Consider the following 25,700-nt stretch of genomic DNA (forward strand, 5'->3'; position numbering starts at 1 on the left):
GCTCCAGCTTGGAGTGGGGGGCGGGGAGGGGGCAAGGCAGAAATGACACAGTCCGGCCATTTCCACAAGACCAGCTTTAATATCAGTCATGAGAACGAGGAGAAAGCACAGAATCCATTAACGGGAAAAATTAAAAAAAAATAATTAAAATAAAAAGAATTCATTTAAAAAATAATCAAGAAACCCACTGCCCCACGCCCACCCACCGCAGATGGACTATCCAGGTACTGCAGATGCAGAACGACACAGCAGCCAGGGAGGGGGGGGGATGATCCACTGAGAGCCACCCGGTCCGGCCCCTCTCCAGGGATGCTCACCTTGGGGTGACTGGTAGCGCTGAGGAGACTCGGCAGTGACCCGAGGCCCAGCTTAGCTTAAGATTCATCACAGACTGACACGAAGGACAATGAACGTAAGAAGAATCCAAGAGCTGCGACTTTTTGTTTTCTTTATTCTAAATTCAGCCTACGACGTTAGTAATGGTGATTTCAGGGGATGGCTGGGCCCGCGAGTTCCTTCTTGTAGTGAAAATCAGAGACTGTAAAGAGGAACAGAGCTTATAAAGACAGCTAGGAATAGATATTGCGGTAAAAAGAACTGGCATGCAAGTGCTTTGTACATCTGGGAGTATGTGAAATGGCGGCTGGGGCTTCGGTTTGGGTTTTTTTGGTGGTTGGTCTCTGTGGTTTGTACAGTTCAAAAAAATGAGCTGCTGCCTTCACATCTTGAAGACAACCCCCACCCCACAGGAAAGGACAACACAAGTCAAGTCCAAGGCGCCTCTCGCTTGGTTTTGGCAGAGTATATATATAATATATATATTTATTTTTTTTAAATGCATAGCGATTTTCTTCCTTTTTTTTTTTTTAAATATATTTTTATTTTTTTTATTTTTTTTTTCCCCCGTTGCAAACCTGAGCTCGGTCCCTGCTTTCCTGTGCAGTTTTCCTTCCTTAGGTGTTGGCACTGTGGAGCGGTCGGACGGTGTCAGCAGGCGATCTCCTCCAGCGTTCCCAGGGTGGCCTGCAGCGGCACGTTCACAGTGTGGCTGATGGTTTCCGAATGATTTGGCATCGGGTCGCAAGTGCTCTGTGGACCAAGAGCAGGGGACAGGGTTACCCTGGGGATGCTGGATGCTCCCTGTCCCACCCCAACTGCTATCTCCTTTCTTTGGCCAAGCCATAGCATCAATCTGTTGGAAATAACTCAAGTTGGGGCTGAACGTTGCATCCATTCTCTACAACTACCTGAAAGGAGGGTGGAGAGAGGTGGGGGTGGGTCTGCTCAACCAAGGCCCAAGGGACAGGACAAGAGGAAATGGGCTCCAGTTGTGCCCAGGGCAGTTGAGATGGGATGTGAGGAAGAATTTCTTTGCTGAAAGGGTTCTGAGGCATTGGAAGGGGTTGCCCAGGGCAGTGGTGGAGTCCCCATCCCTGGAGGGATTGAAGAGTCGTGTAGACATAGTGCTGAGGGACATGGGTTAGTCAGGGACTGGTCAGTGTTGGGTTCATGATGGGACTCGATGAGCTTAAAGGGCTTTTCCAATCCAGGCAGCTCTGGGATTCTGGGATTTTGTATCAAGATACTTCACCTGCCTACAGGGAAATGTCCTCCTCTCTCCCAGTGGGGCTCCTTACCACGTTCTCATCATGGCTCCCTTCTTCTTCCTCCTTTCCAAGTAGGTCTAATAATTTCTCCTTGATCAGCTGCAAAAGAGGGAGGTTGGGTTAAAGTGGGCAGGGACAGGCAGGCACATCTGCCCTGCCTGCCTGGGCACCCACCCGACGGGGCTGGGTTCACAACCCCAAGTGATGGGGGCTGGCTTTGGAGGACACCCTCTAAAGGATAGGGAGTAGGAGACAATCCTTCCAACAAAAGCACCCCATGTGTCAAAACTGAACTCTTCACATGGGAAAAAAAAACAAAACACCCCCAAAATTCCCAAACACTATTTTTTTAAAATATATTTGGGGGTTTATTGAAAAATCTCAGCTTTGTGAGCACATTTTTCCTTCACAGACACATTATTTCCCTGGCAGCCGCTGCTGCTGAAGAACAGATTTTCAAGGGAAATCCCAGGAAGGTTGAGAAGCAAGTGTTCTTCTGAAAAACTTCCAACGGGGGAAAAAAGAAAAAAACCTGAAGAAAGCCAAAAATGTGAAAAATTGGGTCAATTCCTAAGGAAGCGAGGTGGACACTGGCTGGCACGGAGAGATGTGTGGTGGGGATTTGGGACCCCACTGAACCCAGGAGCACATTCTGCCCTGGGGCAGGTGCAAGAAGGGGATTGTGCTGAGCAAATGATGCAAAAACCCATCTCTAGGGTTAATATTTCATCCAATTTTGGCTGACCCACCAGAAAAGAATAGTTGTATCTCTTTGTTGGCAATCTCAAAGAGTTTATAAATGATTTGGCTGAAAACGCAATGAGTTGTAGGTGGGCTGAACCCACCTTGATGAAACCCTGAGCAGATTCGATCAGCCATGTAGATTTGGCATCATTTAAGACATTTGATTCCTTTTCTCCCTGTTTGATGTGGGTTAAATATCTGTCAGGGGTGACCAGGAAGATGCCCTGCATAGAGCATAGCTGGGTGCATGCCTAGGTGTGCACGGGGAGCTTCTCCAAGGAGACAGGATGCTCTCTTCAACAAACCATGCTTGCCCAAAAAGAAGAAGAAAAAAAAAAACATCAAGAGGAAACTATTTGCCAAGCTTTATAGGCAGATGTCAAACAAAGGAGTAAAATAGAGCAGAAAAATCCAAACTTTGTGAGGTTTCTTATTACCTCCTTATGAAAGAACCTCAAGAAAGCTGGGAATAGGTGATTTTAATGAAATATTGTGTGCATTCAGCCTGAGATATAAACTGAGGCACAGGTTTTGTTTGCACTCCGATGCCATTAGGAGCTTTATGCTTGTAAATTTCAATATATTTTATTGCAGAATAATGCCACCAAGTGCTAAGAGCTGCCCAGAAGGACTGTGATGGGGAGTGACTGGCTTAAAACGTAAAGCCAGCATCCCAACTTTAATAACATTAAAAGGTTTGGTTTTTTTTTCAAGCTGTCCCAGCGAGCTCGGAGCAGAGACTGTGGTTACCCAACATCCCTGTGTACCCACCTGGCTTGGCACATGAACAACCCCTGACTGCAATATCCCATGGGATTAAAAATCCCTGGTCACATCATGACACAGAACTGACTAGGCAGCTCTAAAATACTGCATATTTGGGTGCAGGGGGCCCAAAGCCATTGTGTTAAAATCACCAGGCAATGAGCAGATGAGCTGAATTAGCAGGAGCCACCTTCCCAGGGACAAAGGCAATAGACCTTGGGCTGGGATGTGCCAGATAGACTGGAGATAGACTGCCTGTCTCCATAGGTGTTTGCATCCTCCTGAAGCAATCCCAAGCCATGAACTCATTCTTTCCTGCTATAAAACAGGACACACACCTGCCTGTTCGGGTCCTTGGGGTCATCTTGGTACAAACTGGGAGCTCCTCAGCAGCTCACATCCAGCTGCAACCCCTCTCTCTGCTTCAATTTCCCCTTTTATAAACAAAAATAATGAGCTTGAGCCCCAACACGAAGCCTTCTGCAATGTGGTGATGAAGACTGGGAAGGAAAAACAAACGACTGGAAGGGAGGATGCTCCAGGGAGGGTTATTTTGGTCGGTGACCCATTTAGGTGAAAAAAATAGGGTGGAAAAAGTCCAAACAGCAGGAAGGTGCAGAGAGCAGCTGGAATCTGTCTCTGCACTGGCAGGGAGAGTGGTGGAGGGTGCTGGAGGGACAATGCCCACAGGCAGGCTGTGGCAGCATGGCGCTGCCAAGGCTCATGTTGGTACTGCGGCATCGAAAAGCTGAAATCCCCTGGGAGCTGCTGAGCTGGGTCATCAGCGTTCACTGGGGGAACTTGCTTAGGCAAAAAGGGATTAAAAATATACAAGGGTCATAACAAGCCAGAATGCAACATCCTCTCCAGAGTGCTTATTGCAATAATTCTCATTAAAGAGGAGTTGGACTTTTCTCTGGAGCAGCTGCTGTCAGCCACCACGGAGCCACGGGACCTCGCTCGAGCTCATCTTGGTGCTTCCTAGAAAGCTCTTTGCTCCAGGGCTGCTGGCAGAGCTGCAGACAGCAGAGAAGAGGGATTGGGGTTTTTCCACCCCCTGGCAGAGGTACAAGGTCTGGCCTTGTTGCTTCCCCTGCCTGATGGCTGGACTGGGACTCATGCATTAATTAAAGGTGTTTTTATAAGATGATAACGGCGTGCTGCTGGTAGAAGCCCAACTGGGGACAGGGGCAGGAGGGGTCAGCAGCAGGCCCCAGGCAGTACAAACTTCAGGCTGAGAAGCAGCACAGCCACATGAACGTGGTGCTTAATGAGCCCAAACGAGTTGCAAAGCTCGTTAGCAGAGGCAGGGTGCCAAGTGAACCTGGCTATGCCATGCCATGGCTGCACGCCATGCTGAGCAGGGACCACGTTACACAGCCGTGACCAACTGCGTAGCACTATTGTAGAGCATTAACTATACAGTATAATTAATTAAAATTAATTAGGCACATTGGGCATGGAGGGTCCTGATCTGTGACTACCCCCATCTTGGCATCAAGGCTGGCAAACCCACTCCCTGCCAGAGGAATGAGGCGAAGGGCGAGGGTCTTACCTCGTATAAATAATCGAAGAGCTCTAGTATAGTGAGGATGCTAGCACCGATAAATAGCCCCATCTGGCCTCCAATGTCACCTAGGAGAGAGAACAACACATGGATGGTTTGTACCCTGGGGATAAATACTCTTTGAGGCACCCATGCAACCGTGGTGCAACTGCCCCGTGTGCTGCCGTCCTCAAAGAGCAGGGGGATGACCAAGGGAATGACCTTTGAGACACCAACAGCTTTAATGCCATGAAAAACATCCTGGGAAGGACGTTGCTGACCACCAAAACATTTCTCCAGCTAACGAGGCCATCAGTTGGAAGCCTAATGAGGATGTGATACCACACACTGGCATGCAAGGAAGCCATCTGTCAGAGTCAGCCAGCAGGCTTCATCCCAGGAATCCTAAAGCCCAATTCCCAAACTGGCTGGGGGAAGGAGAAAGATGCTGGAGAAGAATTAGGTAATGTCCCCTGGTGCTGAGAAAAAACCCAAACTTGCCAATGAGAGGAAAGGGAGATGGGCTGACTTTTTAGGGGAACATCTCCAGGCTGCTTGAGTCCCCTCAGGGCTGGGGAGGGGCTGTGGAGGAGGCACCATGGGGAGAGAAGACTTCCAGGAATCTGCTGGGAAGGTAGCTGCTGATGTGAGACGCTGTGCTATGCCAAACCGTGTGCTTCAGGGAAGACAAATCTCATGCATTTTGCTGCAAAACACCCAAGGTTCAACCACGTTGATCTCCAGAGCAAAGGCACCCATGGGTGGAGGAGCTACGGGACCTTTACTGTGGGTGTCCATGAGACAAGAGACAGAAGAACGAGGAAAAATGGTGCTTGGGGGCAAAGAGCTGGTTCAAAAGGGGCTGAGGACTGGGGGAAGATGAGACTCTGCCCAAAGCCCACAGTGCCCTGGGAATGAAGGTCATGCAAGGTCGTGCAAAGAAGGCTTGTGTCAAAGAGGCTTCATCACCAGCCTCCTCTTCCTCGCTGTAGCCGTCTTGGGGAACCCACAAGAGGTGCAGAAGGGCTCACAGCATGTACGTTTGGCAGAGCTACCACTGTGGGGTGACATGGGGGCACCCAATGGGATGTGGGGTGCTCTGCTCCCCACAATGTCCCCATCCCTGGGCAGGCTCGCAGTGGGACAGCCCCGCTCCAGCTTTCAAATGAAGGTGCTGATCACTCCCAAATCCCCAGGAGGGATTTGGGGTGGCACATGGGGGGCTGCAAGGCTGAATGTGGGCACAGAGCATGCTTGCTTCTCCTGACCAAACACCTCCACCCCTAAACCCAACGGGTCCTAGGCACCCAAATCTGTAGCTGGCACCCACAAAGCTTGACCCAGTTTGAGGCGGAGCAACAGAACAACTCCTCCACCTTCTCCATCAAGCTGTGGGGCAACACCCAAAGGCAAAGAGCTCAGGGTCCTGGCTGGCCTGGTTGGAAAGGAGGATGGATTTGGAGCATGTAAAAGGGGATGGGTAGATGGTTTTAAGAGCTGTCCTCCATACACTGCTCTTCCAGCATGAGGGGCACCACAGAGAGCATCCATCACTTACTCAGTCCCAGGATTTCCAAATAATAGGGTGCTGGTAGCAAGCAGAGATGGAACAGCTCATGTTAACCTTTCACAAGTGACACAGAATGTCCTAGGTGTGGTCCCTAGGACATTCCTGGGATGCTTTGGTGTTGGAAGGAAAATAAGATGGGGTTGAAAGCATGTTGGCCAGGAAGGTGTCTGGACCTTGCTGGGATTTTCCAGGCAAGGCACATAAGCTGTGCACCCACTCACAGCATCTGTCTGTCCCACAAACACACGTGGACTCCAGCTCAGGCTCACACAGACTCCCAAGTTGCACCCCTGATCTCTCCTTACCAAGTAAGGCTGCCACTTCATAGGCTTTCTTCTGCTCAATTGTCTCATAGTTGAGTGCTTCAAAAAATATGTCCAGCACAAGAATATTCTCTCTGTAGAAAGAGGACAACAGTATCAGCCCAGATGCCACCAGCGGCCTCATGTGCTTTGGGACAAGAAAAAAAATGGGACTTTGGGGCTTTATTCCCTTCTCTATCCTAACTGTTCTCTTTCTGGGGTCCTCAGCAACCCACAGACACTTGGACCTTCTGGAAACCAAGACCATAGGGCACAGTTAGGACTCTGGCAGCCTTAGTAGAAGCTAGAAAATGTTTCTCCAAGATTTCTCAGGATCTGGGCTCTGGATCTCACTTTGATGATAACAGCAAGAGTCCAAAGTGTGGTTAAAATGGAATAACTCTCGCTGCCTCCACAAGGAAATGTGCCCAGGGTTGGGAGAGGTCTAAGACAGCGGCTGCCTGAGGTCCACAGCCCAGACTTAGGTAGAGAGCAGCCATATCTCATATGGGGCCAGCAAGACTGGGCTTCCTTGGCCAAATAAGAGGACTTTTTGCAATTTTTTTGGTGGGTATGGAAGCCAGGGAAGGAACATAGAGCTGTCTGGAAACACGTCTACTGGGAAGAAAGCAACTTACACCTCATCTCTTCAAGGGTTCACCCTAACCCTCCCTGGAGGACATACCTCTGGTGATGGAGGATGTATCTCTGGTGATGGAGGCATTGGCAAGGTCTGGTTTTAGCACAAGCTGGTTTAAACAGACACTTTCCCCCCAATAAAGCAAAGATCTGTTTTCTACAACACTCACGAGATATATTTTTCCGATTTGTTGAACTTCTTCTCCAGGTACTTGGCTGAGGTCTTGCTGGGGATCTTGACCATGGAGAGCTCCTTGTTGTATCTGGTCAGGTTACAGGGTGTCCTGCAGATGCAGTAATTGCTGTCCTTTTCAGCAAGCAAACCTGGAGAAGGTCACAGAGTTAGATCTCATGGAGACGTGGGAGCAGAGGTCATGTCACCCAGAGAGGGGCCAAAGAGTCACATCTCAGAAAAGCTGCAGGAAACTCAGTCCTGGTCATTTCTCTCCCACTTCACTGCATGGCCATCTCCACCATCTTGCAGAGAGGCCTTTTGCTGGAGGAACATATGGTGATTGAATCTTCTAAATTCAGGCCCAGAATGGGTCCCTCCATCCCAAACCGAGACCCAGAGGTGCGCCCCTCCTACATATCTTGGAGTGCCCATTATCCCAAGGGTTTCTGCACTGATGGAGCCCTGTGCCCCAGGTAGAACCAGAAGAAACTTCATCCCAGGGTGCACCATCCAGCTCTTCCTAAAAACTTGGGTCTCGTCAAAACCCACTACCGGGTTGCAGCTGCTCTAGATCACCCCAGTCCTGCCAGTCAGGAGGACACAGGCTGCTGGAAGTCCCCCCACCTTGGGACACCCGTGGGACCCAGGGATAACTCTTGGTACTCACCGAGCGCAGGCTCTGCGCACTCCTTATACTGCTCCGGGGTACAGAAGGGAGCATCTCCTGCATGGAAAGGACGCATCCATCAGTGGGCATCAGCCACTACTGCTGCAAGGGAGATGGGGACAGCCGGGCTCTCCGTGGGGACCACAAGGACCTCCTTTTAGCAAAGTGAACCCAAGCTGGAGATGGGCAGCAGAGGTATTGTAGCATCTGCCCCACCTCTGCCTGCCATGGAGACCTTCTCTGGCAAACCAAGGAGGGGGCTGCTGGAAATACCACCCAGGGGTGTTAACTGGGGCTACATAAGGGGAAAGTGTTCTTGGCCAGGTTGGATGAGGCTTTGAGCAACCTGGTCTAGTGGAAGGTGTCCCTGCTGCTGGCAGGGGGGTTGGGACTGGATGAGCTTTGAGGTCCCTTGCAACCCAAACCAGTCTGGGATTCTAAATCAGACCCATGGCCCTGGGTACATCTTGTCCCTATTCCAGAGCATTCGGCAAAGGCTACCAGCATCCTTCTTTCCTTAGGGAAAGGATTCCCAGCTTCCTTCATCCCTCATCCCTCTCCAGCTCATTAACCCTTACCGACCCAGGCTGGGTGGAGAGGGGGTTGTCCCTGTTTCCCCAGCACACTGACCTGGCATGTGAACCATTTTGCAGTTGCAGTTTTCCACAATGTAGCGGGTCTCGCAGTCGATCCTGCAAGCTGTGATACTGTAAACGGGAAAGAAGTCTAAGCCCATATCCGACGAGCGACATTCACCCCACGGCGGAGGCAGGTAGGTCAGCTGCAAGAGAGGGAGGAGCGGGGTGTCAGGGGACACTGGGGTCCAGCAGCGAGCAGTGGGGCACAGCATCTCCCTCCTCTTGCCACAGAGGAGCCCCCAGAGATACAATTTTCATGATGTTTTTAAGGAGAGGACCAAGCGATGCTGTTGCAAGGGAAAGTCACAGCATGACTTTAACAAGTTCTGCTCCAACCTACTCTGCTGCACCTCTCCAACCCAGCACCTCTGGGATTAGAACTGCAGCAGGATGATGCATCCATGATGTGCAGCACCAGAGGTTCTCCAAGACCAGCTTTGTGGTCTTTCTTGCACCATCAGGAAAATCCTGCCCGTGCAGGGACTGAAGGGGAAGCTCTGATCTGCAAACCATCTCCAACTTTGGTGAGAGCAAACATGGGCACCTGTCTGTTGACAGCTCCTGTCTCCAGCTTACTCTAATCTTCAGGCTGTGCTGCTACGTGCCACTCATGGGGACAATGCAGACAGTGCTGCTGACACTGAGGAGCAGGAAAGGTTGAGGAGCAGCAAGATCTGGATAACTCTGCTCTGGTGTGAGCAAAGCTGCCACATTTGCACCGTTCCCTTCTTCATGCACTTTCCTCCTTGAGGAAAAATGCAGCAGACCACAACCCTTCAGAGAGGTCCAGGGACTTGGGAAGCACATGGAAAGGGTCAAGAAGAGTTCAGCACCTAGAGATTGCTGCAGAAGGTGAAAAAAGCCAAGGAAAGAGCATACCAGAGCCATAAGGAGCCTTCAAACCTCCCACGCCCCATGGGAGGGATGGCTCTGCTCAGAGTGGTGCTGCCATGGGAGATGGTGCTGGGCTGCAGAGCAGCACCTCGCTGCAGCCTCGGAGAAGGCAGACAAGTCAATCATCTCCCTTTCTGCAAACCCATGTACAGGGAGAGCCCTGTGGAGCTACAGACACATTATCTGCTCTCCTGGCACCCCATGATGATGAGGAACCTGTCTTCTTCTCCCCCCACATTGGCACATCACCTCGCGTGAGGCTCAGAAGTTGCCCTGCTCAGCCCTAGTGCAATGCCAACCCTTCTGCTGCCACCGCTTTATTTAACACAAACACAAAGATAAGACAAGCAAGACCCCACAATCCACCACAGCAACCTTCATTCAGAGCCCAGAACATGCTGGAGGAAAAACAATCACTCTCTGGTCCCCCAACGGCCAAATCTACCTCGTTCTTCTTCTGTCTGCAGCTTGGCAGCTTTTCCTGTTTCTCTTTATCTTTGATAAATGCTCGGCACTACTCTTCACTAGAGAGCAGAAAATAGCATTCCCCTAAACCACCCCCCCCCTTCCCCCCCTTTCTTTGTGTTTTGAAGCAGCGTCCAATTTGCTGTGCTTTGCTCCAAACACAGAACGTTTTGTGCTGGCAAAGCACCGTTGGCTGAACAAAAACAGTCTTTTAAAAAAATCTAGTTAACGTTAATCACATCCTAAAATAAATACACAAACATATGTTGATGGACTCTGAGCTCAGGACCTAGTGGCAAAGCTCAACGGTGCTTGTTTTGGGTTTCTTCTGGAGAAGAAATGGTGGGAAATGGAGGAGAAAAGAGATGACCCACAAAGTGGAGGCATGTTGCAGATGCTGTTGGATAAATAATGACCCCATGGATCCTTCAGGCATGGACCTGGGGTAACTATGACAAAACTACCCCAGTGTGAGCTGTTTGGAGCCCATGTTATGCTCTAGGTCTGCCCCATGAGATCGCCTGTAAGAGCGAAGCTCCAGCTCTCCAAAGCACCCTGCGAGATGATGTTCACCTTGTGCACCAGCTTCCAATGCTGGGGCACCAGTAAAACTCCCCGTGGCTTTGACTTCTGAACCACTCAGTTGTTAAAAACCCACAACGGACTTAAATTGCATCCAGGAAGAGAAAGATGAGATGTTGGGATGAACGAGTCTCTGGTGAGGACAGTTGGGTATGGGAACAGCTTGCCTTGGAGGGACACAAAACCTGGAAACTAAAGGACAGTTTGGGGAAGATGCCAGGCTTCAGAGGGTGACCCTGCCCTGTGGGGGTGGACAAGCTCTCAACTCAACCAAGCCAAAGCAATTCCTTCTCTAGGAACAATTTTGCCACGAACAGTTCCCATCCAGGAATCCACAGGTGCTTTGATTATGCCAGCACTTTGCCAGCTGCATCTATGGGCACTATACTGGTTCCCAGTTACTTCTGTCTCTTAACAGGCTGATGCAGGCTTTATGGGACCAGTTGGAACCACGGACATGACAGCCCTATGGCATATCCATCTTCTAGATGAGCCACAGGTCCTCCTCATGATGAGATGATAGTTCCAAGGTCTTCCCTTGCGTGACCCCAAGGATAGACCTCAGAAAAGCTCAGACCTTGCCTGCACAAGGCTGAAGGAGGTCTCCACGTGATGGAGAACCGCTTTTTGGCTCTGGATCACCCACCATCCAGGAATCACCAATTCCCTTCCTCTGCTCCTGTGAGCATCAGCCCTGGTCTTAAGTGCCAACGAGAGAGAAAACCTGGCAGCGATGTTCAACCAGGGCAGATCTTCGTGGTTTGCTCAGCACCTCTGCGTCCTGCTGTGCACGTGCAAAGACAGAGGACGCTTTGCATGCTGGAGGTGGCATCACCCATGGGTGCTCACTGAGGGACATGAGCTCTGGCCTTCTCAAAATGTGCCTCAATCCACCCTGCTGCTCAAGCTGCTTTGAAAAGCAACAGCAGTGAGAACTGTTCAGCTGCTCAGGGTAACACGCGCCGGTGTCTGTGCTCAGCGGGTGCGCTCTGAAGAGCACACAATATCCACAACGGGTGTGAAGATGCAGCAGGTGATGGATCATCCCATCTGTGGGGACCAGATGAGGCATTAAAGGAAAAAAAAAACCCAACAAAACAAAAACAGTTCCCAGCCATCTCGACATCCTCCAAGAAACATGTCTGGCTCGGAATGGGATGGTTCTGTAAGTCAACAAAGCGACACCTTGGAATGAAAATATCAAGAGCGTCTTTGCAACAACAGCAAAGTGCTGTTTGAAAGGGATCTTTTCTCATTTGCTTTACACTTGCAATATAATAGAGTACCAGATGCCATCATTTAGTCATCGGCGGTGGAGAAAGGGGCCCATATGTTGCACGTTGTATGATAAAGGAGAATAAATAATCGCGGTCTCAGATGGTATCAAGCTCTCTTCCAAGCGCAGCTACGCACAGATCTTTTAAGCCCTTTAAATTTTATTCTGAATGTAGGTGAAGGGATCAGAAAGCTATGGAGTCGTGATCAGATCTTTAGCTTAACACGCTTTTTTACTCAGCCAGCTTTGGATCTGTGCCACGATGAACTGGCACCGGGTCTGCAGGAGGTGCACGGGCTGAATGATTTGTTAAACCCTAATTAATGCAACTTCATTAACAGAGTTATGGCTTGGTTTGTAGCCAGGATCACGAGCACTGACCACCTCTACACAACGAGGCAAAGCTGGTTTGCATCTCACCAAAACTGTGATGCATTCCTTGGGGATTTGCTGCTTTGCCACATGCACAACCCTGTGGACACACATGCAAACGTGCAAGTCCAATTCACTTTTCTCTGGCTTCCTAAACATGCAGCAATACACAGAATCACAGAAGCATTAGGGTTGGAAAAGACTTCTAAGATCATCCAGTCCAACCATCAACTCATCACCACCATGTCCACTAAACCACGTCGCTGAGTGCTACATCTACATGTTTCTTGAACACCTCCAGGGATGGTGACTCCACCACTGCCATGGGCAGCCTGTTCCAATGTCTGATTGCTCTTTTGGAGAATTTTTTCCTCATATCCAACCTGAACCTGCCCTGGAACAACTTGAGGCCATTTCCTCTCATCCTATTGCTGGTTACCTGGGAGAAGAGACTGACCCCACCTTGCTACACCCTCCTTTCAGGTAGTTGTAGAGAGTAGAGAAGGTCTCCCCTCAGCCTCCTCTTCTCCACACATCTACCCTGCCATTTGCCAAGACTTTTGCTCTCTCCACCGCTCTCTGAATCAATGATACTTAAGAGCAGAACAAGCCTCTTGGTACATCTAACACTGGTGGAGGTTTTTTGCTCTGTAGTATAAAGGATCTTGCTGTTTTGGAGACAAGCATGTCATGTCTGGGACCAACAGAAGGCTCCAGGGAAGCTCCAATTTTTACTTTTTAAAGGAAATTTCTCCAGTGAAACTCCTGGCCATGCAGCAGAGCACTTTGGGGTGCAACACAAACACCTCAGTGCTGCCTTGTTTTATATTAATTTACATTAATCCCTTCCTCTTACATGTTTATATCACAGGGCAGGATTCTTGCTGCTGGCCATGCATCCCAGCAGAGCTCTGAGATGGAACCAAAGCATCTCCCACATCCAAGGAGACCAGCACCAGGAATCCGTGTGCTTCCCGCTCCATCGCTGGGTCGGTGGGAAGCGATGTTGAAGGAAGGGTGCATCTGAAGTCTGTGGCAAATCTGTGCTTCTTCCTTACAGGCAACATTTGAGAGACAAATGTCCCCAGGCTGGCAGGGTCAGACCCTCCCTCCCTTCAGCAAGTCAATGAACTCTTCCCTCTCCAAGGAGCTCATCAAGGGTTATTACCTGGTGCCTCCATCGTCATTATGGTTTGAAAGACTCGTCGCTTCCCTCGCTCTCTGTAATTTGTAATCAGAAGCAAACTCTCGGCTGATCAGCAGGCAAATACAGATGCGGGACCTCTCTGGAGGAGAAGGCATATCATTAGGGATGTGTCTCTGCAGAGAATAGAGGAGACACGTTTCCCAGATCCTGCCTCAACATCCAAAGGTACTTTGGTCTCAGCAAAGCTCCTTTTGCCTTTCCCAGGTGGATTTGGCGAGCAGGCACCGACACAGCAAATATCTGATGTTGTCAACTCTTGTCCTGACCTTTTCTTTCCAGTTCTCTCTGAAGGCAGCTGCTCTGGTACCGTCTGTGTTTGGAGCCACAGCAGCACCTCTCGCAGGTACAAGGCAGGACCGCTGTGTCACACCCTCTGAAATGCTCCCTGTTGTCCTTCAACGAACAGACTGTTCAGCCCCAGGGTATGGCTTTACCCTTCAAATAATGCACCTTGGCATGAAAGACTCGAACAAAGGAGCCAAACTCTCCCGTGGGGTTTCCTTCCCTGAAGTGTAATGGAGCAGGACTCTCCAAGTTTCTTCCCTCCAGCCCCCATGGCTTCTCTCCTTGTAGACCAGCCCCATCCATGCTCCAGTTGCTTCTCCTGCTTTGGCACTGGAGTCCTAACACCCTGCAAGCCTTGGGGTTAATGCAATGGTGACCCCATCCACAAGAGCATCCCTCCTTAACCCCTCCCTTGCCAAAATGGGTGCTTTCTTGGGGCTGCAACCTCAAGCAAAGCCTTTACATCCAAAGTGCTTGACCCCAGAGAGCTATCAGAGCAACTCATTTTAGACATTTGAAATTCCTCATTAGCCCACAGTGCTAACGAGGCCATGGCATTGCCTAGAAGAGCACAACGGGGAGCCAAGCCCGCCTTGCTAGACAGCAAACGGGAGCGCGTGTGATGGAGCCATCCCACAGACCAGGGCCATGCAAACAGGACATACGTTAATTGGATTTGATTCCTTTCCTCTGCAGCCCGTCCTGGGCAGTGTGCAGCCATGCAGATGTCTTCTCTTGACAGAATCTCTTTCCCCTTTTCCAGATGATGCTCATTTGGGGTCGGCGGGAGGGCTCTGTGGTGCTGGACCAGTGGATGCCGCCCAAGGATGCTGAGCTGCTCCTTGCCAACTTCCTGTGCTACCACCAAAGGTGAGCTACTTTTCTTTGAAGGTGGAGGGAAAATAAACCATAAAAGTAAAAGGAAAAGCAGGAGTAAAGGCAGCAGGGATGGCTTCTGCTCTCGGTTCCTGCAGGAGAACAGTGCTGAGCTCTGGTTTTGCTCCGCTGCCGTGGCAGCTCTCCAAGGGCTGCACACACACACCCCTCCCCAGCACCACGTGGTCTCACGCTTAGAGAAATTCAGCTTTAGCCTCTAATTGAGGCTGACAAACCCGCATCCTCATGCTTCGCAATCATTAATACTTAATTAATTAATTAAATGCTTTTTAAATTCTCTCGATCCTGGCTACTAGGGATTACGACAATCAGTTATGAACTGGCAGGAGCCGAAAGGAAAAGGAACAAATTGACTTATCTCCTTAAAAGCAGGATGGACCTTGCTTGGCCAAAACGCAAGGAAAAGGGAAGGGATGCTCTTGGCAAATGGGGTGGAGAAGTAGGTCGTGGTGGTGGGGGCTGTTCAGCACAGCCTCCTCCTGCCACAGCCCTTTCTCCTGGCCACGCTGCTGCCCTTCACAGGCTGCTCTTGGCATGGAGCCTTCCGATAACTGCCAACATCTGTCTGCAGCCAGAGAGGTCTTTTTTTTTTTTTTTTTTTTTTTAAATATTTCCAGTGGAATCTCTGTGGTTTTTTTTTCTGCATGTTGAATTTTATGCAATAGGGAAGATGTGGAAACGTGGTGATGTTTCCAGCATGAGGTCAGGGCAGTTTCAGCCCAGATTGCAGCTGAGCTCTGCGATGAATCCAGCTTTGGGGATGCATCCTGCATCACCTCAGCTCTGGTCTACAGCTCAGCCCCTCTCCTTCCTCCTCCATGTGTGGATCCCCACCTGATGCCACCAATCTTCAGGCAGCGATCAGCAAGGAAGGATGTGAACCTCTCTCTGAATCTCACCAAGTCTATATGGGATGTGTTTGCATTTGTTCCAAATGAAATAATAACCAGAAACCTCTGTTCTTTAATGAGACATCAAATAGCATCAACTTAATAGCATTTCAATCCCAGGCAACTTTAGCACTTGTAAAATGCTTAAAAAGCTTTAGCATTTGTAAAATGCTTAAAAAGCTCAGCATACACACAGCTCATCAGCACCATCTCCCAGTTAATGATGCTGGAAGTTGTCTATTTGCCATCTACCTTTGTCAAGCCAGGTGTGATACAGCTGTTTCACATCATCAGGAAGTTCCTTCTCGTTTGCTCCCTTCATGCAAGCACCAAATAATTTGTCTTTAAGGACAAGAGCTTAACCCCTCCAGCACCTGGAATGTCCCCCTGAGCAGAGCTTGGAGAAGTTATACAGCCCACAAGTCCCCAGGTGCTGGAGGTGAGCAGGCACCAGAAGAAAAACATGATTCTGGAGCTCCAGGCTCCTCCAGGTCCCCATTTCTTTGGAAATAATTTTGCAAATCAAAAAGCGCTATTGAAGCCTCTTGTGGCTCCCCAAAAAGTTGAGAGCAGCCCTTTCTGAGCCTAATCCTGGCTTTGCTCCCAGGACCTGATGGATGGCTGCTCCCAGCGTTTGCTGCACTGACCATCTCCGACTCGCTTCTAGCTCCGGGCTAAACGAGCTGGACCCTTTGCTCACATGCAAACTCTGCCTTAAATTGCAACAAACTCTACCTTCTCCCTCCTGATCGCCTCCTTGGCATATCTATAGGCAGCAAAAAAATCCCCCCCTTAATTCTGCCGGATGCCACTGGCTGAATTTGTTGGATGACGCTGGCCAAACTCTTACACGGGTGCCCAATGTGGGGGGTGTGTGGTGGGAGTTAGACTCTCTGAAGCTCTGTTGCCCTCAGCAAGCAGCTTTCTATTTTTATTTTTTTTTTAAATCCTCTCATCCATATAACTTGGTGAAGGCTCAGCAGGAGCACCTAGACCATTACTTCACCTACTCCCCTGATGTTTTCTCTTTCTGACCTCCTCCCTAAGTGAGTCTTTTCAATCTCTCCCCATTCAGACACACTGTTCCTAGCCTTCATTCATTTCCACCACTTCCCTCCAAAACCCATTTTCTTTTGTATCCTTTTACAAACAGGTTGATTCACTTCTAACCCCTGTTTTCCAAGCAAAACCACTCTGTTGCCCTAGAAAACCAGCCACGCAATCGTTTTCTTCCATCTCCTGCTTTGAGCCGCTCCCGTGCAATGAAGTTTTCTCCACGGCTGCCCACCGCTGCCTGCCACTTTGCATTTTGTTGAATTAATTCAGAGTCTAATGATATTACTGGAGTAACTCAACTGGGAGAGTGTGTGGGCCTGAGGAAAACAGAAAGAAAGCAGAGAGAGAATATTATTCCAGGAGGAGGTGTAAGACCGTAGGTAGGAGAAGATGCTCTGAGCAAGGGTTAGGAAACGTGGGAAACACTATTTAATTGCTCCCAATTTTCAAATATCTACACCCCATTTGGAAATATGGGGTTCAGAACGATCGCTGCCAGACCCCAAGCCCTGTTTTCCTGCCTCTGTAATTACACTTCTTGATACTGCAGATGTTGGTAGCTGCTGCTCTCTGTCCCGTGCAAGCATTATGAGGGGATGAGTCTCCAAGGCACACTAGAGCCCTATTAAACAATATTGCTCCATCTTCAAACCTGTTGCCTAATTGAAGCCTCTTAAAATTTTATTGCCAAGTTGGCAGAAATTGCCATTTTTAGTGTGCTTTTCATCTTCTCTTAACGTGCTGTGATGGCATAGTGGGGAGCAGCCGAGTTGGGGAAGTATTAGCAGATCCCATCCGTTATGGGAGAGGCTCGGGTGATGCTGCTGAGATGCAGTGATGATGCTGTAAAACCCAGCTGGGAAAAAGGGATTAAAAGGAGCAAAAATCCAGGAGGAATTTGCCTTTCTCCAAGGATCAGCCCTTCGAAATATAATTTCCAGTGTGTCTGTCCATGCCTCGGTGCCATGGTCTGGTGCTGGGGTATGGTAGGATACCACATCCTCCCCAAGGCCATGCCCAACACAAGGTCTGGAGCAGTTTGTTACAGCACCAGGCTCACCCAAAACAGCCAGGAAAAGGGAAAAATTGAGGTGGATCCCTCCAAAGCCAGGAGTAGCGGGAGCTGATGGGCACTGTCCTACTCGGGGTGGTCCTGCTTTCCCTGGGACCCATCTGGAGGGTGACAGCACAGCATGACCCAAGCCAGCTCCTGCCCAGCTCAGGGTTTTGCCCATTCATAAGAAAACAAACCTTATTCATTAGACTCAGTAATTGCCATGGAAACCGCTCCCCTGCGAGGCGAGAGCATCTCTGGCTGCAAGGCACAACGGGGGACCATGGCTGGCTCACCCCATGTAAAATGGTGTGAAAACCCCCAAAAACATCAGCTATGATCTCACACGCCCATGTAAACCACTCGAGCTCCTCTCACCTCGCATTCAGACACAGCCACTGCTGTGACATAGGGAAAGTCACCCAGAAAGGATGTTTTCCACCATCCTCCATCAAGACACTCTTGTTCGAATTGCAACTGTCCATCGGGTGGTTTTGGATGTGAGGAAAAATGTCTCCACTGAAAGGGCTCGCAGCACTGGAACAGGCTGTCCAGGGAGGTGGTTGAGTCCCCATCCCTGGAGGGATTTAAAAGACAGGTAGATGGGGTGCTCAGAGATCTGGTTCAGTAGTGGACAGGTATGGTTGGACTCGATGATCTCAAAGGTCTTTTCCAACCAAATGATTCTATGGTTCTGCTGCATCAGCTCCTGAGTTGCTTCAGGGAGCTCAGTCCTGGCTCCCCTTAAACTTCAGGGGATGAGATTTCAGACAGAAAGCATCTCCCTTTAGGCACAAGTCCACAGCCAAGAACCAGTTTGACCTACACAACCCAACAACAACCACGTTTTATGGAGGAAACCTCCTGCTGGCATTGCCTTTGCAGCATTGCTTTTGCTGACTCAGCACGCACAACCGATACGTGTGCTAAGTCATATCATAGAATCACAGACTGGTTTGGGTTGGAAGGGACCTTAAAGATCATCCAGTCCCAACCCCCCTGCCAGCAGCAGGGACCCCTTCCACTAGACCAGGTTGCTCAAAGCCTCATCCAACCTGGCCGAGAACACTTCCAGGGAGAAGCAGCCACAGCTTCTCTGGCCAACCTGTTCCAGTGTCTGACCACCCTCACAGTGAAGAATTTCTTCCTAATATCTAATCTAAACCTCCCCTCTTTCAGCTTAAAGCCATCACCCCTTGTTCTCTCACTCCCTGCCCTTGGCCAAAGTCCCTCCCCACCTTTCCTGGAGCCCCTTCAGGTACTGGGAGGCCACTAGAAGGTCTCCCTGGAGCCTTCTCTTCTCCAGGCTGAACAGCCCCAACTCTCTCAGCCTGTCCTCACAGCAGAGCTGCTCCAGCCCTCGCATCATCCTGGTGGCCTCCTCTGGACTTGTTCTAGCTGCTCCAGGTCTCTCTTTTGATGGGGGTTCCAGAACTGGGCACAGTATTCCAGGTGGAGCCTTAAGTCCCTCTTACGATGCTACTAGTGCAAACCAGCATGACATCATTACTGCACTGACCATGCGGTTCCTAAACTGGTAAATGCACCTTAAAAATGTCACTCTGCAGGAATCTTAGAGCTCAGCCAGTGCAGAAGGAGAAGAAAAACTGATTTTGTTCATTTTTTTTTAGACTAACAGCTAATTTTAAAGGGAGATTTAATGAGATCACACACCACCACGGAGCCAGAGTTTGCTTTCGACAAGGAGCTTTTGGAAAGCTCTTGGTATAAACATCCAGGATTTATCATCCCGACACCAAGTCCTTGTTAGCACTAAGTGGCTGCACACCTGGAAAGGCAGGAAATGAATAAGTAAAGTCCAGTAAATACTCTTTGATTTCCTGACTGGGATGGGGAGGGACGAAGGGATAGATTTGAGCTTGGCCACAGGGAATAGTAACAGAGCCACAAATAAAGCCACGAGCCTCTAATCCAGCCATGAATAAATCCCCTTCCCCTCAAAGCTCGTCTCAAAGACAATGCACAGCTCCCAGCGTAGTGCCTAGGCAAGTCTGCCCAATTCCACACCGATTGTTTTTATCGCTGGGAAAAGTGCTTATAACCAACACAGAGGCAGCTCTGAGCCAGGAGATGTGAAACGACCTTCTCTTCATCTTTATTTCTCTTCTTCTCCAGCTGAAGGATCGTTTCATTTATATTTCATGGTATAAAACACATGGTTTAGGACTCCAGTAACTGGCTGGACTCAAATCTTTTGGGTGATGTTCGTGGGCTTTTCCACCTCTTGTTTTGACTTATTAAAGGAGCAGCATGTGCCTGCCCCAGGTGTAAAGATTTAGTAGGAAAAAAACCCCAACAGACTAAATCAAGAAACTGAATAAAAATTGTGCATTCAGACCTTGAGATGGTGGGTGATGCCCTGCCAGTCCCTGTGAGGTAATTAGAGGAGGCAGTAGCATGTGCATGATGTAATGGTTGTAATTAGGTTAAAAAATGACTTTATGGAGAGGAGGGATTGGGGTGGGCAGCTGAACACTGCTCCAGGAAGGCAACTTGAGGAGCCCTCCAGGTCTCCTGGGTCAACGCTTCACAGTCTGTGGTTTAATTTTAAACAAGTTACAGAACCCCTGGCCTCAAGCACAAATGTGCCCCTCCCTCTCCCAGCACCAAAACTCTGGTAAAACCTGCAGAAGAGGGGACAGGCTCAAGCTAAGTGCCCCCCTAAATCTGTTTTTTCTTGTCATCTTCTACATCTTCCCTGCCTGGAAGGAGGGAATTGGGGAGGGATGGGTTTTTTCCTCCTTTCTCAGCTGGCCAAGTCTAATTTTTTAATAGAAATGCTGAAACAGTTAATGCTGACAATGGGGTGGAGAAGATTTACAACAGCTGCCTGAAAAGTCTCCAGCTTTTACACTATTTCTATCTTAAAACAAAGTCCTTGAGATCTTCGCTGCAGGCTCCGGCTCCCAGCCACGCTCCTGAATCTCACCGAAGCTGGAACGTTTAAAGAAGACAAATTTTCCCAATTACTGCTCAACACTGCCAGGCGAGTTCGATCTGAGGAGCTGTTGCCAAATCATTTCAGCATCAGGAGGCTGCGCTGCCCATCGTGATCCTGCTAACGGGGCAAGCAAAGTGCCATGGTATCGGCTGGTGATGCCCTTCTCCACTGCCAGGCTCAGCATCTCAGCAGTTCACTCTTCTCTGGAATTAACGTGATCTTGCCAAGAAGCTACAGGTTCTACTGGAGATATTTTTCACAGCTGATAATTTCCCAAACAAAAAATATCCTGCTCTTTGCTATGGAGAAAAGAGGAGAGGGCTTCACTCACAGGCACGCACGTGCCCGGGATGGAAATGCAAGACCCCGACGTGGGATCCTCTGCTCCGACACTGACTTCCTCCATCACCTTTGGCATGTCACTTGTGTCCTCCCTGGGATAACCCAGCATCCATGAGCCGCCTGCCAGGCGCTGGTGTGGGAAGAGCACCTGTCTGCAGCCATCACAGGGAACATCTGGCCCTAACCCAGATGTCGTATCCAAACCACACCACTCCGCTCTGCCTGTGCCCATGGCAGTGGTGGGCTTGGGGCTGACCCCAGCGCTGATGCCCTGGTGCATGGACACCCCCAGACTGCTTCATGAGATGCCCAAGGCACAAGAGGGGATGGATAAGGCATTTAAGGCTCGGTAATTACTGCCAACAGTTCTGGTGCTAACAAATTGATTTTCTGTCCTTCCAGATTCTTTATAAAATCATGGAATGTTGTGAGTTGGAAGGACCCACCAGGATGATGGAGTCCAACTCCTGTCCCTGCACAGGACAATCCCAACATTCACACCATGTCCCTGAGGGCCTTGGCCAAATGCTGCTGGAATCTTGTCAGGCTTGGTGCCATCAGCACCTCCCTGGGGAGCCTGTTCCAGTGCTCCACCACCCTCTGCCTCAAGAACCGTCTCCTCATGGCCAACCTCACCCTCCCCTGACACATCTTCCTGCCATGTCCTCTGCTCCTGGCATTCGTTGGTGGCCAGAGAGAAGAGATCAGCGCCTGCCCCTCCTCTTCCCCTTGGCAGGAAGTTCTAGACCCCCAGGAGATCTCCTCTCAGTCTCCTCTTCTCCAGGCTGAACAAACCAAGTGCCTTCAGCCTCTCCTCACACCCTTCCCCTCTAAACCCTTCCCCAATGCTGTGTCCCTCCTCTGGACACTCTCCAGGAGCTTTAGATCCTTTTTCTCCTGTGGTGACCAAACTGCTCCCAGTACTGGAGGTGAGGCCACATCACTGCAAAGCAGAGTGGGACAATCATATTCCTCAACCACAACATGCCCCATGGAAGTGATGCCAAACACTGCTGGTTCCCCTGGGGATGGCAGGAAGCAACTGGAGTGAGGTGAGGATGCTGGGGATGTGTGGAAGGGCTGGTATCAAGCGAAGAGGCACAAAAAATGCCCGTGGTGGGTTTCCAAGCCCAAGTTTTTGCTCTGGACTTCAGCAGCTGCTGCCTCAGCCCCCAAAGAGTCCTTTGCCGTCGCTGTTACTACGGCATTACGCTCTGAATGAGAGCCCCGTGCGCTCATGTAGCTGCTCATTTTCTCCAGCCCACCGGACTTCCCACAAGATAAGAACTGACAACAGCGAAACATTTCTCTGCTTTAATTGAGAAGTTTCCACCTGGCGCTCGCCCACCGGGAGCTCACACCGTTCGTTATCTCCTGGATGATTACACACAAGCGCGCCGTAATGAAGGAGAGAAGATCTGCATCCAGGCTCATTGAAATGCAACATCTTCAGGTGTGTTTTGGTACCTGGTGACCATGGAGAGATGCCTTAACGATATATTCAGTGGTGAAATCTTCGTATTGCTCTGAGCTGAAGTGTAACGACTGCAGTTCTGATCTCCAAGGAGGTTTAATCAAAGCAAAGCCTCCAACAGCTCGTGTTCGCTCTTCTCAACTTGATATATGTCTCATTTGAGGGTGGATGCAAGAGCAGGGAGGAAAATGAAGGAGGCAATGACGCAGGAGGGCTGGGAATGAAAGTACCGGGGCCAAGCTGGGGGAAAAAATTATTCTGCCAGCTGGCTTCCCAAATGCCTAACCAGGATTTGGTTGTAATGACATCGTGTCACATCACATCCATCCACATTGTGATGATGTGCCACCGCTGGGACTCGGGGAGGGTGATGCATCCTGAGCCACAAGCATCCCATCACAGTTTATAACAAATAACATGACTATTTCTGTGGCACCTGAAAGGATTCATGCTGATCTACATAATGAAACACTCTCCTCTGGTCTCTTTTTATATCCTTGGAGTGTGAGAGCCTTTTGGCAAATAGCATCCTTTCTCGAAGGGTTGGAACATACCCAACACACTGCACGACTGCCAGAGCTGAACCATAACCACGGAAGAACAAGGCAGAGAAATTACTAGGGATGAAATCCCTTCCTGTGGCCAAAATTACAAGAGTTATGGATGATGCATGGAACGCAAAGCTGCAGCCCTCAGCCCAACCAATTTGAAGCAAGGCATAAAAGCTGCAGTTCATCATGAAGATGACTCTCAAGGGGCATTGGTAGGTAGAAGCAACCACACATACAGACTTACAGGAGACATTTCAGTGTGTAAATGAAATTTAGGACTTACCCTTTGCTCTTGGGTGGCTACAAAGGTCTGGAATCCAGGGGCCACCCCGAATCCCAGCTCCTGGACAAAAGGTGGCTCAGACTGGCTGTGGATCTGGACTTTGACTCCAGCTTCGAATGTCGTCTCCTCTGGAAGAAGAAGGGGGGTTGGTTAGTGGGCTGTGGTGGGTGGGATGGTGTTCACCAGCATGGGCATATTTGTACCTCTGTGGAAAATGGTATCTGATCCATCTCTGCTGCTCAAAAGCAGGAGACAAGGCAGCTGGGAGTGCTCTACCTGGCTGATCAGACTTCTGGACATCAAGGAAGGAAACCCAGTAGCAGGGTTTGCTGTGAGCAGATCACACCCAGGACTCACCCCAAATCACCACTGACGCCCATCGGGACCAAGAGCATCTCCAGGCTCCTGGTCCTTACACCAAGGTCTCACCCTCCCTGGAACACAGAGATGGGTGATTTCTCCAGCTTGGCCCAGGGGACACCTCCAGGAGGTGAAATCTACTTTCTAGCTGATAGATGGTAGAGCAGTGGATGTGGTCTATCTTGATTTCAGTAAGGCATTTGACACGGTCTTCCACAGCTCAAGACCTGCATATGCCCACCCACCAGAGTCCCATTTGAGGGTCTCCTCCCTGCCAACACCTACCCAGTGCTGACCCTCCAAAACACCCCAGTGCTGAGGGTCAAACCAGCTTTCCCCAAAACCTTTGGCAATGCAGAACATCCCCATCCAACCTCATTGCTGCTCAACAGCACCACAGCAGCCCCAGACTCCGCAGCTGATTTGGCACCCAGGTGGCCACACTCCATGGGTGAAGGCACCACAGAACAGGATCAAACCCTCACCCAAGCGCCCACCAACTCCTCCAACTTCAATCCTGATCCTTTTCTCCCCCCCATGACACCCACTCCTACCAATCCCACCCAGCTCCATCACTTTCCTGGTGTTGATCCCCTTCCAACACTTTGGAGGAGATACCATATGCTCCCTTCAGTAATTACCTGACAAGTTGGAAGAGAAAAGCTTCTATTTAGTCTGACTTGTTGGGCAATGGGAACTGTTTTGTTGAAACATTTTCCATCCAAAATTATTCTGCCCATTTTTGCACCTGCCCTGGCTCTGTTCAGCTCTGATTTAATTCTACGTACTTCCCACAGTTGGGTGCCCCCACCTGCAGATAAACCCCTTTACATCCATACTGACCAAATAAGCTCTTGCTTGTAAATATCTGTAAGAGACTTAAAAGTGACAGGATTTGTAATTTTAAATAGAAAATTCTGGCATGTAGCCATTTGCAATCACGGCCGGGGAGGGCAAGGCATTTTCTATGCCTTATAGAAGAAACTTTGGTTTTTAAACACATGGTTATTAATTTCCATCATCAATAATAACAAGGAGAGCAAAATAAACAACTTTTTTTTTTTTTTTTAAGAAAAGCTGCCAAAAGCCAGGCAGCATTCATTGCTTCTCCTGCAAGAAAACACATGAGAGGATGAAATTATAAACATGAAACTGGCTTTGAAAAACTGTCACTTCTCCTAAAAATTCATTTTCTACCAAACAGAAAATTCATTTTTCTGTTTTCCACTAAGAGAGAAAAATTAAAAGCTCAGCTACAAAAGCCTTTGATGGAATATGCCTGGACCAGTTCTCATTAGCTGCATCTTCAATGTTTCCAAGCTCCATGCTGGGGCTGAGAAGTGTTAGTGGGGGTTAAATATTTGTGGTAAGTGTAAGGAAAAGGAAGGTCTCATAGGACCCAGAAGCACAAGACCAACTGGTTTTGGGTGCATTTACCTTGCTAAGAGAGGAAGGGTGTGAGGAGAGGCTGGTTTGTTCAGCCTGGAGGAGACTGAGAGGAGATCTCATGGGGGTCTAGAACTTCCTCCCAAGGGGCAGAGGAGGGGCAGGCGCTGATCTCTCCTCTCTGGCCACCAACGAATGCCAGGAGCAGAGGAAATGGCAGGAAGATGTGGCAGGGGAGGGTGAGGTTGGCCATGAGGAGACGGTTCTTGAGGCAGAGGGTGGTGGAGCACTGGAACAGGCTCCCCAGGGAGGTGCTGATGGCACCAAGCCTGACAAGATTGCAGCAGCATTTGGCCAAGGCCCTGAGGGACATGGTGTGAATGTTGGGATTGTCCCGTGCAGGGACAAGATTTGGACGCCATCATCCTGGTGGGTCCCTTCCAGCTCACAACATTCCATGACTCTCTGATTCCATGTCTCTGGGCAGAGCAAATCCAAAAGGCTCTCCAGGAAACCCAGCCTGCCCTGGAGACAAGGGGCTGAGCACTGATCCAGGCTGTCGCTGCTATTTCCTTAAGCCCATTTCTTGTAATTACCCATCAACGGAGCAAAAAATAACCCTCAAAACGTCTGATTGGTTCAGATTTCAGAAAAACTTTAAAAATAAATCCAAATAACTTGGGGTTTGCTTTGAACCTTACGGTTTTTAAG

At 49.6% G+C, this 25,700-nt stretch overlaps 1 protein-coding gene across 1 annotated transcript; it reads right to left on the reverse strand.

Moving 5' to 3' along the window:
• Positions 1-545: 545 nt before the first annotated feature.
• LOC104521506 (acid-sensing ion channel 2) lies at positions 546-23,371 on the reverse strand (the record flags this gene model as incomplete). Its single annotated transcript, XM_010163528.1, has 8 exons — positions 546-1,089; positions 1,638-1,706; positions 4,672-4,751; positions 6,538-6,629; positions 7,344-7,497; positions 8,016-8,072; positions 8,646-8,796; positions 23,244-23,371. Coding segments are annotated over 8 exons (833 nt in total), but the record flags the coding sequence as incomplete, so codon positions are not given.
• Positions 23,372-25,700: the final 2,329 nt, after the last annotated feature.

The sequence above is a fragment of the Antrostomus carolinensis genome, unplaced genomic scaffold, assembly GCF_000700745.2.
Source record: "Antrostomus carolinensis isolate BGI_N321 unplaced genomic scaffold, ASM70074v2 scaffold11942, whole genome shotgun sequence".
NCBI classification, from domain to species: Eukaryota; Metazoa; Chordata; class Aves; order Caprimulgiformes; family Caprimulgidae; genus Antrostomus; species Antrostomus carolinensis.